The sequence below is a fragment of the Trachemys scripta genome, chromosome 1 (genome assembly GCF_013100865.1).
Source record: "Trachemys scripta elegans isolate TJP31775 chromosome 1, CAS_Tse_1.0, whole genome shotgun sequence".
Taxonomy (NCBI): Eukaryota; Metazoa; Chordata; order Testudines; family Emydidae; genus Trachemys; species Trachemys scripta.
Genome location: NC_048298.1, coordinates 65,424,528 through 65,442,294, shown reverse-complemented (window position 1 = coordinate 65,442,294; position 17,767 = coordinate 65,424,528). Strand labels below are relative to the sequence as shown.

Below are 17,767 nucleotides of genomic sequence, written 5' to 3'. Positions count from 1 at the left end.
GGTCTAGTGAAGACCCGCTAAATCAACAGCGGAGTGCTCTCCGGTCAACCCCGGTACTCCAGCTCTCTGATAAGAGTAAGGGAAATCGACCGGAGACTGTCTCCCATCGACACAGCACAGTGAAGACACTGGTGTAAGTTGACCTAAGCTACGTCAACTCCAGCTATGTTATTAAAATAAGCAACTCCCCTTATTTTGAACCTGTGACCATCACTCCGATCCCATTTTTCATTAGTTGTCCCCTGTATTCATTTGGTTCCTGGGTCCAGTGGTCCCTCCAGCTAGGCTGGGGGAGGGACCTTTAGAAGTGGGCAGGCACCTCCCGGGTTTTCCAATTTAAAAAAAAAAAAAAAAACCCTCCAGCTATGTTATGGAGTAGTATAACTTAGGTCAACTTACCCCAGTAGTGAAGAGAGCGTTCTGAATCACTGGCCTATGTCAGCCCAAAGACAAAATTACTTCTGGTTGCGGGGCCCTTTAAAAAGGACGCTTGGTTAATGTACAGCCAGAGGTCAGGCCTCTCCCTGCTGTTATTTCAGGGGATGCATGTGATGATCCCCCTGATGTCATTCCCTAGGGCAGACTGTGCCCCACCGAACTGCCAGACCAATTACCACCCACAGCAATTGCACTCGAGGGAACAGTGTCAGGAGAGTTACTGAGCCTGCTGAGTGCATCCCCTGACATATTAGCTGCGGGTTAATGGGATTCATGAACATCTGGCTTGGTCAGCAGAGAAAAGCCTAATTTATCTGCTAATGAGGAGAAACCACCTCCTCGGAATTATGAGCAGCCTCTATGGACTGTGGAGCCTGGGAGGATCGTGGAATTTTTGCAGGCTCTGCAGCTGTGGAGGCAAAAACCAGGCAGAAGTTAGCCCAATATAGTAAACAAGGGAACCTTTCGCTCTACCAAACCTCTCCGGGTCGCGTGTCCCATTTCAGGGGAAAACATTTAATATTTTTGGTGGTAATCTTCCTTTACTAAATTAAAAACCTCAGTTTACAAAAAATATTATTAATTTCCTAATACATTTAAATTAATAAAATAATAATAAATCCTGCACTAAATAGCCATTTTAAAATTGAATTTAAATTTAAAATATATTTTGTTTTAAATCATATTGATCTACTGTATCTATTTACTAAGAGCTAATTCAAGAGCCAGACAGTACCTCCTTGTTTTTTTTTAAATCCCAGATTCCAAGGAGTTTTACTGTTGTAGTTAAACTTGGAAACTCAATGTTCTTTTTACCATTTTTATGTGAACATATGTGGACCCCAGAGACCTTCTGTGGCTCTTGATGAATGTGTCTAGCCTGCTTTGAGAGAAAAAAATGGAAGACATCAGTGCAAAGGTATCAGTTTCTAGCTGAAGAACAGACCAAGGGAGAATAGTAACTTGGGGAATTTTAAGTGTCTATTAATTATGTTGCTAAAAAATATACCCAAACAAGAAATCTTTTTCCCAGCCCCTAAAAAAAACAAAAAACGTACATTGAGCATCTCCCAGCATGAGTTTCAGCAGTAAGGGCATATAAGAAAAATCTGTCATAAATACAGATTAGCTGGGTGAGTCACCATTGAGTTTCCTGCCAGAAGTTTGTAAACATATTATAGATGATCTGAATATACTCAACAAAGTGGAAGAAAGTTATACTGAGGAAGTGCTTGCCATTACAAAGATCACAGTAATTCACTGTGTTGCCAAAACGGCCTGAACAATATACAGTACCTAGGATCTAGTAACATAGTAAGCTACCCAAATGAAAATCTCACTGAAGTCATCCCTAATCATCAGACACAGACAGGTAGATAAGATCTGTCCTGTAATTTGCGCAAATTAACTGCAGAAGTATAACAAATTGTTTATAAACTGCAAACCCCCAAAGTTGAAAGTTTACGTGTAGGAAAATATTAAAAAGTGAGAAATTCAAAATGGCTAATTAGTTAAAAAACATAATGATATAGAGTTATTACTGAATACAATCTTACTGGATGCCACAAGGATGCATTACAGCCAGTTATGCCTACAGAGCAGTGTGTGAAGACCTGCTGGTTGCATCAATTTAATTAGTGGTGTAATGGATTTCTCTTGTCCCAGATATTCATAGAAGTTTGCTTTTCCTCTCACAGACTCTGCTGAATTAGTACTAACTGAAGCTGACTAATAACAGCAGAGTCAAGCAGCAAGGAAGGAAAGAGTTGATGGGTGGATAAGAACAATGGAAGAGAGAAAGAAGTGAAGAAGGGTAAATCATGCAGTGGCTAGAAAAAGAGAAAGATTTGCACTATGCCACCACTTCTCTATATTCAGTTCATTCATTGTAGAAACCCACATGCCTACAATGCTTTTTGGTAAGCAATGGATTAAAGTTAATATGCAGGGTCAAATTCCATCCCCATATACATGTATGGAATCACACTGACTGTTATGGGGCTGCACACTTGGACGTGAAAACAGAATTTGGCGCAGAGATCCAAACCCATTGAAGTGACTGGCAAAACGCCCATTCATTTATATGGGGGTAGAATTGGACCTGCTATGTATGGTAGATCACCTAAAAAGATCTCAACTAACAATCTGGAAGAGCACATTTCATCCCGCACTTTGGTGCCATTTGATACGAAGATGACAACAAACATTAGAACCAGTTCAAAAGCACTAAGTAGTTAAGTATTAGGCACAGTCAGCTCCTTACAGATATCAACCATATTTTGTCAAACTTCTTTATTTTATCTACACATGCAAAGATGATGTCCAGCAACATACTGGGTGACAGAATCAGTTTGGTACATTTTGTTGTGCCCAATCTGACTAGACAATGGTTAAACAAATGCACAATTGTGAACACTAAAATGAGCACTTTTTCCTTTCAGCAATAAGATAAAACTCCTATTTACACAGCTGTGTAGAAACATGGATTTTCAGAATCTTTCCGCAAAAAGATGGCATTTGTGCTAATTTTAGTGGACACAACTATGATTATTCCTTTTGGGAGCAATTACTTACTGAAAGATTCCAAACGTTAATGAGGCTAACGTGTGGTTTGCAGACCTTTCCTTTACCCGTTATTGACTCAGTCCATATCTTAGAAAAAGTTGGAACAGAAATTCTTGGTGCTGCTCTGTGGATGAGTAGAGCAGGCCCAGGTAGCAGTAGTATGTATGAAAGGGTTTTATTTCCCAGGGGAGGCATAGATTTCCTCCTGATTGGCTGGAGTAGAACATTGAGAGGCACATCTTTCATTTAGGCAATCTTTTTATAGTATATATACACAAGCATAGAAAAAGTAGGCTCGGATCTGTTGTTGATATGGTTAATAAATGTTGCAGTGTTAACAGTAAAGGGAGCTGAGCTGCTATCTCCCTAATCTCCAACTTTGCCTTATACCTACACACTGCTGCAGGAAGACCTCAATTATTTGCACTAATGACTCTGGCTAACGACCGTTGTGAGTAACTGAATCTTGCAGATTTAGCAAGTAAGTATACAAACACAATAAAGAAGCAAGTATGCTGCATCACAAAATGTACTTTGCTCACTTACTTTGACATCTATAGATTCAACTGATAGTAATTTTTAATGTACTGGTAAATGTACTGTAGTATATGTTACACAAATAAAGTCTTAGTGATTTAGACGTCCACGGTACTGATTTGAACATGCACAATGCTGTGACTAAGTGCAAAATTTAAAAAAGTAGCAGTGTGAACATGTATTACATATTCACAGAGCTCTCTCTCTCTCCCTCTCAACATTTATGTGAAGGACAAGGGGAGTTAAACATCCTCCTCCTCATCAGGCCCAAGTGGAAATATTTCTCTGCTCTCCCAGCAGCTGACAGGCATAAGAATCTAGATGAAATCTAGCAGAGGCTGAAAAATTCAGAAGTGATTCTTGTTGATGGGGGGGGGGGGGGGGAGTGTTGTAAAGAAGAACTAGCCAGCCCAATACTCATTCCCTCAGTTGAGGGTCTATCAATTGTTTCAGATCTTAAATTCTTACTAGAATCCTCTTTGCTCCTGGATTACAAGAGAGCTGTTTTGACTGGATGATAGTCATAGATTAGCCAATAGAGAGGCTTTCCTTTAGATACAGGCCAGTTGTGCCTCTGTTAGCTCAACACCAGATGACTGTAATACATTCTCCATAGAGAAGGAAGCTACAGCCAATGCAATGCACCCTAACTAGAATAGGTGAGGTCAGCATTCTGCACTGGTTGCCTGTTCACTTCGGGGTCAAACTCAAGGAATTCACTGTGGTGTATAACAGTATCATGCTGCTTGCTTTAATGGATATAGTTTACTCAAAAACCTACTACTCCATGGCATGGCACATGAACTTTGCAGAAACTCTCAGAAGTCAGTCCCAAGGGTGAGCTCAGAAAGACAGGGGGAGGGGTTCCACCTCTGAAAATCACTCCTGCCAGAAATCCATCTGACCCTGAAACTGACCACAGTCAGATAACGTGGTAAAATGAGCTTTGCTTTGTTCAGGCCTTCCACTAATGAGAGTTAGCTACCGTTTCCCTGGGCAGGTCATCTCATTGCTGGCATTTTCTCTTTTTACATTGTTGGCCTGATACATGTGTAAGATGTGGAGTATATGCCCCCTGTATTTGATGAGCCTCTGCTGGTCTAATTATACAAAGTCTACCCAGCAAAAATCTCCCTTTCTAAAACTGTGCAAGAAGGGGCCTCCTGGTCTAGTGTTCGGAACACTGGGCTGGGATCCAGGGCACCTGGGTTCTAATCCTGGCTCTGCCATTAACTTTCTGTGTGACCTCAACCTTCTCTGTGCCCATTTCCCTTCCCACACTTTACTATCTAGACTGTTCAAGACAAGGACTGTCTATTACTATGTGTTTATATAGTGCTTGGCACAATGGGGTCCCAATTTCTGTTGGAGCCTCTAAGTGCTACTATACTACTACTAATAATAATAAGGCAGAGGTATGGAAGAGATCAGGTGCAAGTGCAATTTTTAACTGTAAGGGGTCAAATTCCACTTTGATATTCTCTTGTGGTTCCCACTAACTTCAATCCCATGGATATTTGCGGCTCACAGAACTACTAGGAGAGAATTTAACTCTGATGAACATAGTTGAGTTTTTTAAATCTCTGCCGTGGTAGGATCTTCATTTCAACCTTGCAGTCAATAAATATATATATATAATTTTAGAAACAGCAACAAGTTTAGAACCCCTCAATTAATAAAACAGTTAAACAATTTTTTCTTTATGGAAGCCACTAACCCTCTAACTTACGTGATTTTTGTATTTAGAGCCTGGAATTTCTATAGACACTTGTGCAATTGCTGCTCACTTGCTCTTGCTGTGTGCCCTTTTTTCTACAGAATTCTATGGAGTTTACAAAAGACACCCTTCATGCTTCTTTGCTAGCATGATTCCTGCTCTTTACACCTAAAAAGAAAATAAGCAAACAAAAACAAAACAAAAAATACTCTATCAAAATATATTAGCCCCCTCTTACCTAATCTGAACTTCAATCTACGCCAGCTAACACCAATGCTGAAGCTGCAGATGTTCATTATTTATGTGCACACCTAAATTCTACGAATTCTCACAGAGCTATTTTGTTAAGAGTATCTTTTTTTTATTACCACTCTGGCAGAGCACAAAGTCACTGTATTAGCTACTGAACTGCCAGCAAGGACTGTGATTGCAAAATCTGTACTTTCTTAATTATAAGAATGTTTCTCCTGAAAATAAGTAGCCATAGCATTTAAATGTTTTGTCAAATCCACACCATTCTCTTATTATCTTGTAATGTCAAAATATATTACTTTTGAGATTGTAAATTTGTACTTGCAGTTCAATAATCCACTGGACAATTTTTATTATTTGACAAATTTTATTTCGGACAAATTTTTATGTGTAGACTATTATTACAATACACTACTAAGTTTCTGTGTAGCCTTCTAAAGTTTTTTCTGCATTTTTAACTATTTAGGGCTTGATTTTCATAAACAGCATCTCATTTTTGCAGGAGCAATTTTATATCTACAATGACACCCCAAACTGTGACCCGTAACTAATTTTCAAGTAGTCCTCTTATACATCTACCTACCTGATTGCAACGCCAAATCAATGCCTTCATCTTACAGTTGGATCCCTGCAACACCTACATGAATCTGATTGCAGGCCTGGGGCCTAAGGAGCTAAACATATAAATGATTTCATGCACATGATCAATCTATAAAATCTGTAATTATTTGTGGGTGCAGAATTGTGCCTGAAAACTGGAGGCCCATTCAACCATTAGGCTATCAGTCTGAACAATTGCTTAAGCACTTCACAGAAATCTTTACTGCTTACCTTCAAAACAATAAATAATCTTCTATTCCTTCTCTTACTTTTGAATGATATTTTAGAAAGCATAAATGCTTTATTTCCACGTGCAAAGCATGTCCTGCTAGGACTGACCTACTTAGTTTATAAACTACCTAAGCAGGAACCTTGTCTTTTTAAGTGTTTTGCAAAACACATTTACTCTGCACCCTATAAATAATAAAAACAGCAGCAGCAATGGCCCAATTCTCCACCACAGTTGCAAGGCTTGGCACGGGTGATTTCACCACATGTTGAATAATTTCTCCATCTCTACCACAGAGCAGCAGAAGAGCTGCTCTGAAGTCCCTACTGCTGCCCTGAAGCTACAGGAATCCATTCCACAGGGATCGGTGACTGACAGAGCCACACAGCAATTGATCCACCAGGCTTGCCTCCTGCATAGTATCCAGAAGCTATTTCTTCCCTCTCCAGCAGAATCATGCCAGTTCCACTGCACCGGGGGCCCTCTGGAGAGAGCAGGATTTGGCTTTTTGAGATTATGGGATACCCCACTTCTAAACTCGGTACGAGTCAAATAAAATAAAATCTGGCTTGAACCCTCAACACCATTCGTGATCAAAACCCAAATCACTTTGGAATTGGTTTGTTTACAGTAGCTCACTCTCTTGTTTGCAGTCTTAGCCTTTGTATCTCTCACTCTCCTTTCTTTTCCTAATTCTAAATGCTCGATACTTCCTAATCAAAGCCCAACACTGTACCCTGCTCATGTCCAGAATGAGGAATTTAGCAGGCTGGGCTTCCCAAAATTTTCTTTGAAGTGTAACATTCTCTACCACTTGCAATGAGAGTACCTTTGGTGTTCTTGCTATAGTATTTTTTCTAGTGTCTTGGTATGATTTTCTTAAATAACTGCCTCAGGATTAATTGCTTTTGACTCACAAAACTTGTTAGATATTGCCACTAAGCATTTGTTTCTCTGCCCATGCATCTCTGAACTAGCATCCTTGATAAAGCATTGTAAGGATTGTAGCAATATTCTAATAATGCAACATTGATTCCTTGAATCCACCAGGTCTTTTTCATTTAGACTAGTTCTTTTCTACTAGTTTATTTGCCTGTGCATACTTTAGGAAGGACTTTACATGATGTGCTGCAACTGATTTAGCTGAGAGGCTTGCTGAAATGAGCCACCTGCGAATATTAACAACTCAACTGGAATCCCAAAATGAGAAAACTGCAAATTGCAATGTGCTATTAGATTGCTACTCGATGTGCTGTGCAACAGCTCACTTTAGAAAACAAGAGTAACCCACTAATAAGAGGTTATCTTTCTCTTTTAATTCAAAGAGATCTATGCCACCCTTGGAGTGACTGGGAATCTCATGTGGTTTCAGGAGTTCTTTTGTATTCCATTTCTTGCATCTATTGCAGATTTTGCATTTGGATACATTTCCAAATAAATCAAGTTGGAAGCATTTATGCCTGGCCAGAACAGAATAGCTCAGGTGTGTTCTTGTACTTCTCAATCAGACAGGCATTGTGGATCATGCTTAGAATTTTCAGCCTCATGCGGTGTAGTATGACAATGTCCTATGCAGTGTATCCCATCATGTGTGGCAGTTTCCTCTCTACTGTCCTAATAAGTTTTTATCATTGGAGGTGCTTGGGCCTTTCCTTTTGTCCAAATATCTAGAATCACACTCTCTCTTTATCAAGTTGGCTCATTATTGGTTTCTCATCTGAACCTGTCAAATTTTGTTTGGCAGAGGAGTAGAGTTTCAGTCATATTTACTTCAAACTCTTCTTGCAACTCCTAGTTTCCCTATTTATAGGTGTTCTTGGAAGCAAGATCTCTATAAGAAACAACTTTACTTATTCATTGTGTTGTACATTTTTACTGTGCTCATCCCTGGCAATACATGTTAAGAGTAGCTTGCTTTCATTGATCAGTGGAGTTTTTTGAAGGCTACAGCAGTTCCACAGGCCTATGGGAATTTTAGTTCATTGAATTAACTGTTTCATAATGAAAGACAGCTGCCCAGCTTTTAACCTTCTCTTACAACTCAGAGTGAATGAGGAGCCTCCAAAATTGAGGTAATGTGCCAGCTCTGCCTATAGGCAGACATACTTCCGGCAGACACTATGCAAGCCTACTGAAAGAGCAGTTACAAGGCAACCCAGTCCTTATCTGCAACAGCCCCGTTTTTCTTGTTCTGGTTATCTCCTTAGCTGATACAGTGGGCAATTGTCCTGAATTAGGTGTCTGCTCTTCAGTCTGGACAAAAGAGCTAGGATGAAGCCAACAAATTCAAATAATGTAGATCTTCAATGAGGAAAAGCAAATGGACTAACCCAATGGACCACTTAGTCTATCCTTACTAAGAGATTTCTGAATGGTCATTTTTAATATGCATACATGCAGTATTTTGTATATACATGTATCTAACACACACATATAGACAAATAATATAGTCTGCTTTAAAAAGACTGACTACATCAGTGGCCTCATTTATTATTCAGTGGAGAGTAAATCATTTACATTTATAACAACAAGCTTGAAATTAATTTATGAAACCTCATCATATTAAATTCCTCCAGTTTCAGAAGCAATTCATTGCAGAAGTTTTCTGCACACAGACCAGCAAAAACAGGATAAATTGCTCGGTTTCCACTATGCTCTACTATCAAAATGTCAAAATAAATATTACAGAGGAAGAGGGAAAGGGGACAGATTTTCATCTCTGGAGACTTCAAGGTTTAAATGCAACTTCAAGTACAAGACAACAGGAAAGAGTTTAATGGTGTCACTTAGTCTCTAATGGCCATGCCCTTAACTAGACAGATTTGTTGACAAATCTAGGGAAAAGGGGTGTCAATATCTGTATGTACTATGCTTGCTTGGAGTACTAACGGTTAACACTTTCCATCCAAAATATTGTGTGTGTGTGTGTGTGTGTGTGTGTGTGTGTGTGTAATAAATATATATATATAAAAATGTAAAATTAGGTCAGCAAATTAGAAACATGAAGCCATAGTGCTCCAAGCAGTAAAATAGTCTGTTTGAGTGGTTTGTATTTTTACGGTGTTTTATGTGTTAGCAACTTGCTTTCTACACTGCTTCTCTCTTTGTGGAAAATTTATTGGTTTCCTCCCTCCCCAGAACTTCTTAAAGGAGAAAATCCACTCTGAAAAATGACTGTAAAAATGACCTTGTGGGCCTCTTTTGATATTTATTTTCTCTCAAGGATTCATAACACAAATATGCTCAGCTTACAAATAAAGAGGCTTTTTCTAGCAGCCAGAGCTTCAAATACCAGCTGAGAGTAGGATGACCAGACAGCAAATGTGAAAAATCGGAACGAGGGCGGGGGGTAATAGGAGCCTATATAAGAAAAAAAAAAACCAAAAAATCGGGACTGTCCCTATAAAATCAGGACATCTGGTCACCCTAGCTGAGAGTTAAGCTGAGTTCTTGCCTTCTCATGCAGCACCACCACTAATAGAGGTTCAACAGAGAAACCATTTTTACACTGACACCTATAAAATATCAGTCTTTAAAATATGCTCTCAGTCACACCAGTGCAGTGTCACTGCCTTTAATGGGCATGGACGGGTGAGTAACTAACTGGAACTTAGTGAACAATTCTGTTGATGTACAAGGAATAGAATCCCACTCACATTCTCTCAGCTGTGTTAGCACTGCAGGACAAATGGGAGTTAAAAAAAAAAAAATCAATAAACTTATTTTTTCCTGTAATACACACAGAATGATCTGCTGAGTAAGAAAGTGCCATTTTTATACAGTTGCTTTTCAGAACAGAACCTCACTTTAAGTTCATGGAAATACCTATTAGAAAATCACCTGTAGTAAACTTCCCCATTTCTGGTCTGAATTCCTGAGTTTTTTCCTCTCTTCCTAAAGCCATTCTCCTTCTCAGTGATGTCTCAGCTGTTAATCTCATTATCTTTTGAAAAAGGTCATGATAAGGGGTTACTTGCTTCATTCAGCCTGTTACTGCAGGCACATTAGTATGCATGCTCTAGGTCAGTTCATCTGTTTCAGTATTTACTTTGAAGCTGCCTAGCTGGAATCTCATTCTGTTTTCTGTCTTAGATCTTTGGTTGATATTCTGCAGCTCACTTTGTTTTCATATGTTTAACCGAGGATGGAAATGTTGTTGTAAAAGTCAATCAATAGCAACTTGGATGTGATTTAATGGATAGAATTAAAGCTATTCCCTTTGCCTCCCCATGCTGACAGCTGAGAAGTGGTAGAAGGCCCTATTCTTTCCATCTGCCCTCATGTAGACTCCCACATCCTGATCCTACATGTTATTAATGTGTGTGTGAAAGATTTTTCCCTGTATGGGAGATGACAAGGCAAATTTTAGGAGCTGCAGAAAGAGTGTGGTATTGGTTTTCTTGTTGTCGTGTCCTCATACTGTTTCCCACCACTCCCGTACAGATGCAACTACTCAATCATGGCACTATGGCAGGTCACTGGAAGAGCATTCATGCTCAAGCAGCTGGTATCAGAGGAAATGGTTCATATTTTGAGGCTCTCTGCCATAGTATTAGGTATTGGGACCAGTGATGTATCCCCACTTGATGAGCAAGTCTCTAGACTGACCAACTCTAGTGTGGAGTCAATTAAGGCAACACCATATAATCCAGGAGTGATCTGCACTGGGTGATATGCGCTCAACTGGTGGAAGACAGAGCACATCAGCTGCAGGTTCGTTCTTTATTTTTGTTTGCCATAACTGAGCCCTTGGTGACAATCTTAGGGGTTTAATGATGGCAAGAAAACTTTGTCGTGACTTCAGTCGATTCAATATTGGTGTTATATCGTACTACCACTTTCCCATTTCTTATTACTGTGATGCTACAAAACAAAGGAAGACGTCAATGATGAGAACTTGCATCCAAGTCTGGACACCAAGAGTCCTCCTTGAGACTAGTGCTTTCTGTTCTCTCCATAAACATTGAAGGACTGACAGCTTCTAAAGAGGCAATGATTGCTAAATGGTACTGGTGATTCACTAGGCTCTCTTCCCTCTCACGTGTCATCTTTCACAAGAGGATTAAAGCCAAGGTCCTGATCTTTTGTGGCCATTAAAATCTCATTACATATTTCACAGGAATGAGGGTGTTATTTCCAGTTGCCTGGCTAAATTCTAACTTGGGCATTTACCTTCTGCCTATTTAAAGTTCTCTTGTAGGTTCATCTGCATATGAAATTTTTAGATATTGAAAATATTCATGTTTGTTGAGTTATCTGAAGAATATGTTTTACAAAATTATTTATAGTATTTGTTTTACAGGGATAAAAAATGAAGGGTACAATAAATTAAAACCAAACTATAAAATGGATCAAAGCATCTGGTTATTAGACGTGCCCTAGGGGGAGTATCAGCAAAATACATTCATTGTAAATTCATTAGTCCATCATATACTATATTATATTGCACACCTTCAAAACAGATCAGAAAGAGGGAGACAGACAGTGATACCACTAAGGGCCACATCAGCTCCCCTATATACACACACAGCTCCCAGTTAGGAGAAGTTGGAGCTGCACACACATTTTCCCTAAAAATGTCTTAGTTGCTTTGTTTCCAGTACCTGAAACAGGAATAATCAATGTTAACTAAACCTTGAGCTTAGGTGGTACAATAGAGAAATATCAGAGTGTTACAAAGCATCCAGTGACCATATGCTTGTTCCCGCTCCTATTAAAGACAATGGAAAAATATCAATGACTTCAATAGGAGCCCTATAAGGCCTTGTAATTGTAATAGCAACAGTCGTCATCTGAAAACTGAAGAATACATTTTAGAAGCCATTAGACAACTCTTCACTTTAGTAACCAAAGAGAAACATAAGTCAGGGAAAAGATGCAGTGGTTGACTCACAGTAGCTAGTTTCTGAACTTCTTCATCAGATGCTCCCAGTGAGGCCAGTCCTATTTCTTGTGAAAACTGGGCAAACTTGGGATCAGCAAGTAGAGGCACATGCCCCAGGAGTTCATGGCACGTATCTCTGACAGGAATCAGAAGGAGAAGAGAATGTTACACATATAGAAATAGCATTAGCTAATATATTATCACTGAGAGCAGTTTGATACAAGCCATTCTATACACGGTTACTGCCCCTCAAACATACATGTGCCATTCATATTTTTACAATTAAATATTTCTATTGCAGTACCAACACACTCAAATGTATACAACTCTATATAGATGAATGCATTTGCTTTTACAAATAAATAGATTAAGTTATTCATTACATTACCATTGCACCTCGGAGCCCCCATCATGGACCAGGTCCCCATTGTGCTAGGCGCTGTACTAAGAGAAAAGATGTCCCCCGCTCCAAAGAGCTTACAATCTAAGTGTCGATTATCCCCACTTGCCTCTTAATTTCACCAATCGCTATCAAGTTGTCAGTAAGCGTCTGAGCATTGTGTAACTCGGCCAAGAGGGCAGCAAAGACCTAACTGCCCAAAAGAAAAGAAAATCAAGCCCACCAACTGATACAATTTTCACCAATTCTGCCCAAGTGGAGTGAACCCGGCACTACAAATAAATAAATAGGTAAATAAATAAAGTCTCAGCTCTCTTGGATTCAGCTCTCGAGCTCTGTGTTTTGTTATTTGGGGTTGAAAAATATGGTTGTGAAATTGTCCTGTTTCTGTTTGGATCCTCTTGCTGGGCACAAAAGTGATTGAACACACACACACACACACACACACCCCTGAGATCCCATATTGAAATTTAGACCATAAAACATAATGGGCCAGATTCACGGCCTGCTTTGTGCTACTAGTGGCATAAATTTATCTTAACTGGCCATTTGAGGATCACCCCTTACCCCCCATCCCTAGGAAATCTTCAGGCAGTATAGAACTGCCATCACAGCTCCTACAGCACCTCCTGTCTCCACTGCAGCACAGGAGGTCCCTGCACCTAGATGATCCTCAGCTGCTGAAATAGCTTCAGGCTGCTCTGTTTTGTGATGGGAAGTGTACTGGCACTGGGTTGGCTTCAGGATTAGGGGCTTAAATTGCACCCTTCTTCAGTTTTGCACTAAACACAGTTTAGCCAAAGCAGAGAATCTAGCCTGTTTCATAGAATCATAGAATCATGGAATATCAGGGTTGGAAGGGACCTCAAGAGGTCACCTAGTCCAACCACCTGCTCAAAGCAGGACCAATTCCCAACTAAATCATCCCAGCCAGGGCTTTGTCAAGCCGGGCCTTAAAAACCTACAAGGAAGGAGACTCCACCACTTCCCTAGGTAATGCATTCCAGTGCTTCACCACCCTCCTAGTGAAATAGTGTTTCCTAATATCCAACCTGGACCTCCCCCACTGCAACTTGAGACCATTGCTCCTTGTTCTGTCATCTGCCACCACTGAGAACAGCCCAGCTCCATCCTCTTTGGAACCCCCCTTCAGGTAGTTGAAGGCTGCTATCAAATCCCCCCTCATTCTTCTCTTCTGGAGACTAAACAATCCCAGTTCCCTCAGCCTCTCCTCATAAGTCATGTGCTCCAGACCCCTAATCATTTTTGTTGCCCTCCACAGGACTCTTTCCAATTTTTCCACATCCTTCTTGTAGTGTGGGGCCCAAAACTGGACACAGTATTCCAGATGAGGCCTCACCAATGTCGAATAAAGGGGAACAATCACGTTCCTCGATCTGCTGGCAATGCCCCTACTTATACAGCCCAAAATGCCGTTAGCCTTCTTGGCAACAAGAGCACACTGTTGACTCATATCCAGCTTCTCGTCCACTGTGACCCCTAGATCCTTTTCTGCAGAACTGCTACCTAGCCATTTGGTCCTTAGTCTGTAGCAGTGCATGGGATTCTTCCGTCCTAAGTGCAGGACTCTGCACTTGTCCTTGTTGAACCTCATCAGGTTTTTTTTTGGCCCAATCCTCTAATTTGTCTAGATCCCTTTGTATCCGATCCCTACCCTCTAGTGTATCTACCACGCCTCCCAGTTTAGTGTCATCTGCAAACTTGCTGAGAGTGCAGTCCACACCATCCTCCAGATCATTAACAAAGATATTAAACAAAACCAGCCCCAGGACCGACCCTTGGGGCACTCTGATTGAAACTGGCTGCCAACTAGACATGGAGCCATTGATCACTACCCATTGAACCCGACGATCTAGCCAGCTTTCTATCCACCTTACAGTCCATTCATCCAGCCTATACTTCTTTAACTTGGCGGCAAGAATACTGTGGGAGACCATATCAAAAGCTTTGCTAAAGTCAAGGAATAACACATCCACTGCTTTCCCCTCATCCACAGAGCCAGTTATCTCATCATAGAAGGCAATTAGGTTAGTCAGGCACGACTTCCCCTTGGTGAATCCATGCTGACTGTTCCTGATCACTTTCCTCTCCTCTAAGTGTTTCATAATTGATTCCTTGAGGACCTGCTCCATGATTTTTCCAGGGACTGAAGTGAGGATGACTGGCCTGTAGTTCCCCGGATCCCCCTTCTTTCCTTTTTTAAAGATGAGCACTACATTAGCCTTTTTCCAGTCATCTGGGACCTCCCCTGATCGCCATGAGTTTTCAAAAATAATGGCTAATGGCTCTGCAATCTCATCCACCAACTCCTTTAGCACCCTCGGATGCAGCGCATCTGGCCCCATGGACTTGTGCATGTCCAGTTTTTCTAAATAGTCCTGAACCACTTCCTTCTCCACAGAGGGCTGGTCACCTTCTCCCCATATTGTGCTGCCCAGTGCAGCAGTCTGGGAGCTGACCTTGTTTGTGAAGACAGAGGCAAAAAAAGCATTGAGTACATTAGCTTTTTCCACATCCTTGGTCACGAGGTTGCCTCCCTCATTCAGTAAGGGGCCCACACTTTCCTTGACTTTCTTCTTGTTGCTAACATACCTGAAGAAACCCTTCTTGTTACTCTTAACATCTCTTGCTAGCTGCAACTCCAAGAGTTTCAAAAAGGCTTGGTGTCTGCTCAGCCATGGATCTTTTGAAGTCCACAACTGGAGGTATAATGTTAGTCACCACAAAACCCAATAACATATCCACAAATAAAGAAAGTATGTACAGCATCTAAAAAAGCTCTTACACAGATCTGAGAATGTTCAGTATATTTGTTTCCAAAAAATAATGGACCTGGTAGTAAAGTTCAACTTAAAATCTAATCTGACATTTCCTTTCCTTTTGTTTCTTTAAAGATGTTTCTTTTTTTATTGTGGCTGTAAACAAATGTTTTAAAGCAGTGAGAGAACGTCAGATTTTTGCTTTCTATTCAAAATCATCCCATTTGTCTTTTATAAGGTATGTTTTGTGCTAAATGACACAGAATCTGACATTTCACATAAATCACAAAAAGAAAAAACTCCTCTCTATTTAATTTAAAGGCTCCTATTCGTAAGCATTATTCTTCACCAAGATATATGTGGTGTCTGTCCCAAGGTAGAAAGTAGTTCCTGTTTTCACACAAAATAATATTAACATTTTTGTTACTTTCTCCCCTACACCCCAAGAGTTCATTGATTCAGTTGCATTTTCTGGCCTGTTATCCCAGATGTCCTCAGTCACAACAGCATAACTCAGTATTGGCTGGACAAGCTGTATTCACACTGCCCCACTCACTATTGCTCCTAGTGGGACAAGCCTAGGTCTCTAGTTTTGTAATGCTATGCATGTACACGACTGGCTAGTTATATGATACAAAAGAATTAGAATCTCACTTTCTTTATGTCTATTTTATTTGTATACACTTTCCTATGACAACATAGAAATATGCCCTAGGTATTACCAATATAGTTGCAGCCTTAATACCCAACATTCATAGCCTGGTCTGAGCATTCACTGCTTGCAAAACCAGACTGGTGATGTCTCCTGGCCAACTGAACAATGTTCCAGATTCTCCTCCAGCACTGAGTATTGCCTTGAAATGTTACTTTCTTCTGAGCACTATAGAAGAAATTGGCAAACTGGGGAGCTGAACATGAACACAATAACTTCAGCACCCTGGATTGTGATTGTGAACTGAGCTGATTTCTAGATTACCACCAGGTCAGGTGATCTCTATGCAGGGAACATGGATACATTCAATCCACAATGACAGCCCACCATTTCTGCTCTACAAATACAAAACACATATGCAAAACCAACAAGGAGTCCGGTGGCACCTTAAAGACTAACAGATTTTATTTGGGCATAAGCTTTCGTGGGTAAAAAACCTCACTTCTTCAGAGGCATGGAGTGAAAGTTACAGATGCAGGCATTATATACTGACACATGAAGAGAAGGGAGTACCTCACAAGTGGAGAACCAGTGTTGACAGGGCCAATTCGATCAGGGTGGATGTAGCCCACTCCCAATAATAGATAAGGAGGTGTCAATTCCAGAAGAGGCAAAGCTGCTTTTGTAATGAGCCAGCCATTCCCAGTCCCTATTCAAGACCAAATTAATAGTATTAAATTTGCAAATGAATTTTAGTTCTGCTGTTTCTCTTTGAAGTCTGTTTCTGAAGTTTTTTTGTTCAAGAATAGTTACTTTTAAATCTGTTATAGAATGTCCAGGGAGATTGAAGTGTTCACCTACTGGCTTTTGTATGTTACCGTTCCTGATGTCCAATTTGTGTCCATTTATTCTTTTACATAGGGACTGTCCGGTTTGGCTAACGTACATGGCTGGCACATGATGGCATATATAACATTAGTAGACATGCAGGTGAACGAGCCCTTGATGGTGTGGCTGATGTGGTTGGGTCCTCTGATATTGTCACTAGAGTAGATATGGGGACAGAGTAGGCAACGAGGTTTGTTACAGAGATTGGTTCCTGGGTTAGTGTTTCTGTGGTGTGGTGTGTAGTTGCTGGTGAGTATTTGCTTCAGGTTGGTGGGCTGTCTGTAAGCAAGGACTGGCCTGCCTCCCAAGGTCTGTGAGAGTGAGGGATCGTTTTCCAGGATAGGTTGTAGATCATTGATAATGCGCTGGAGAGGTTTTAGCTGGGGGATGTACGTGATGGCCAGCGGTGTTCTGTTATTTTCCTTGTTGGGCCTGTCCTGTAGTAGGTGATTTCTGGGTACCCATCTCACTCTGTCAATCTGTTTCCTCACTTCCCCAGGTGGGTATTGTAGTTTTAAGAATGCTTGATAAAGATCTTGAAGGTGTTTGTCTCTGTCTGAGGGATTGGAGCAAATTCGGTTCTATTTTAGGATTTGGTTGTAGACAATGGATCATGTGACGTGTCCTGGATGGAAGCTGGAGGCATGTAAGTAAGTATAGGGGTCACCAGGTTTTGGTATAGGGTTGTGTTTATGTGACCATCACCTATTTGTACTGTAGTGTCCAGGAAGTGGATCGCTTGTGTGGATTGGTCCAGGTTAAATCTGTTAGTCTTTAAGGTGCTACCGGACTCCTTGTTGTTTTTGTGGATACAGACTAACATGG

At 40.6% G+C, this 17,767-nt stretch overlaps 1 protein-coding gene across 1 annotated transcript in view; it reads right to left on the bottom strand.

Moving 5' to 3' along the window:
* The window catches only part of TPH2 (tryptophan hydroxylase 2), a 74,283-nt gene that overhangs the window by 21,734 nt on the left and 34,782 nt on the right, over positions 1-17,767 (bottom strand). The window contains exon 8 of the mRNA XM_034771568.1: positions 12,232-12,358. Coding sequence (XP_034627459.1) covers positions 12,232-12,358 — 127 coding nt within the window. The remainder of the gene's footprint in view (positions 1-12,231; positions 12,359-17,767) is intronic.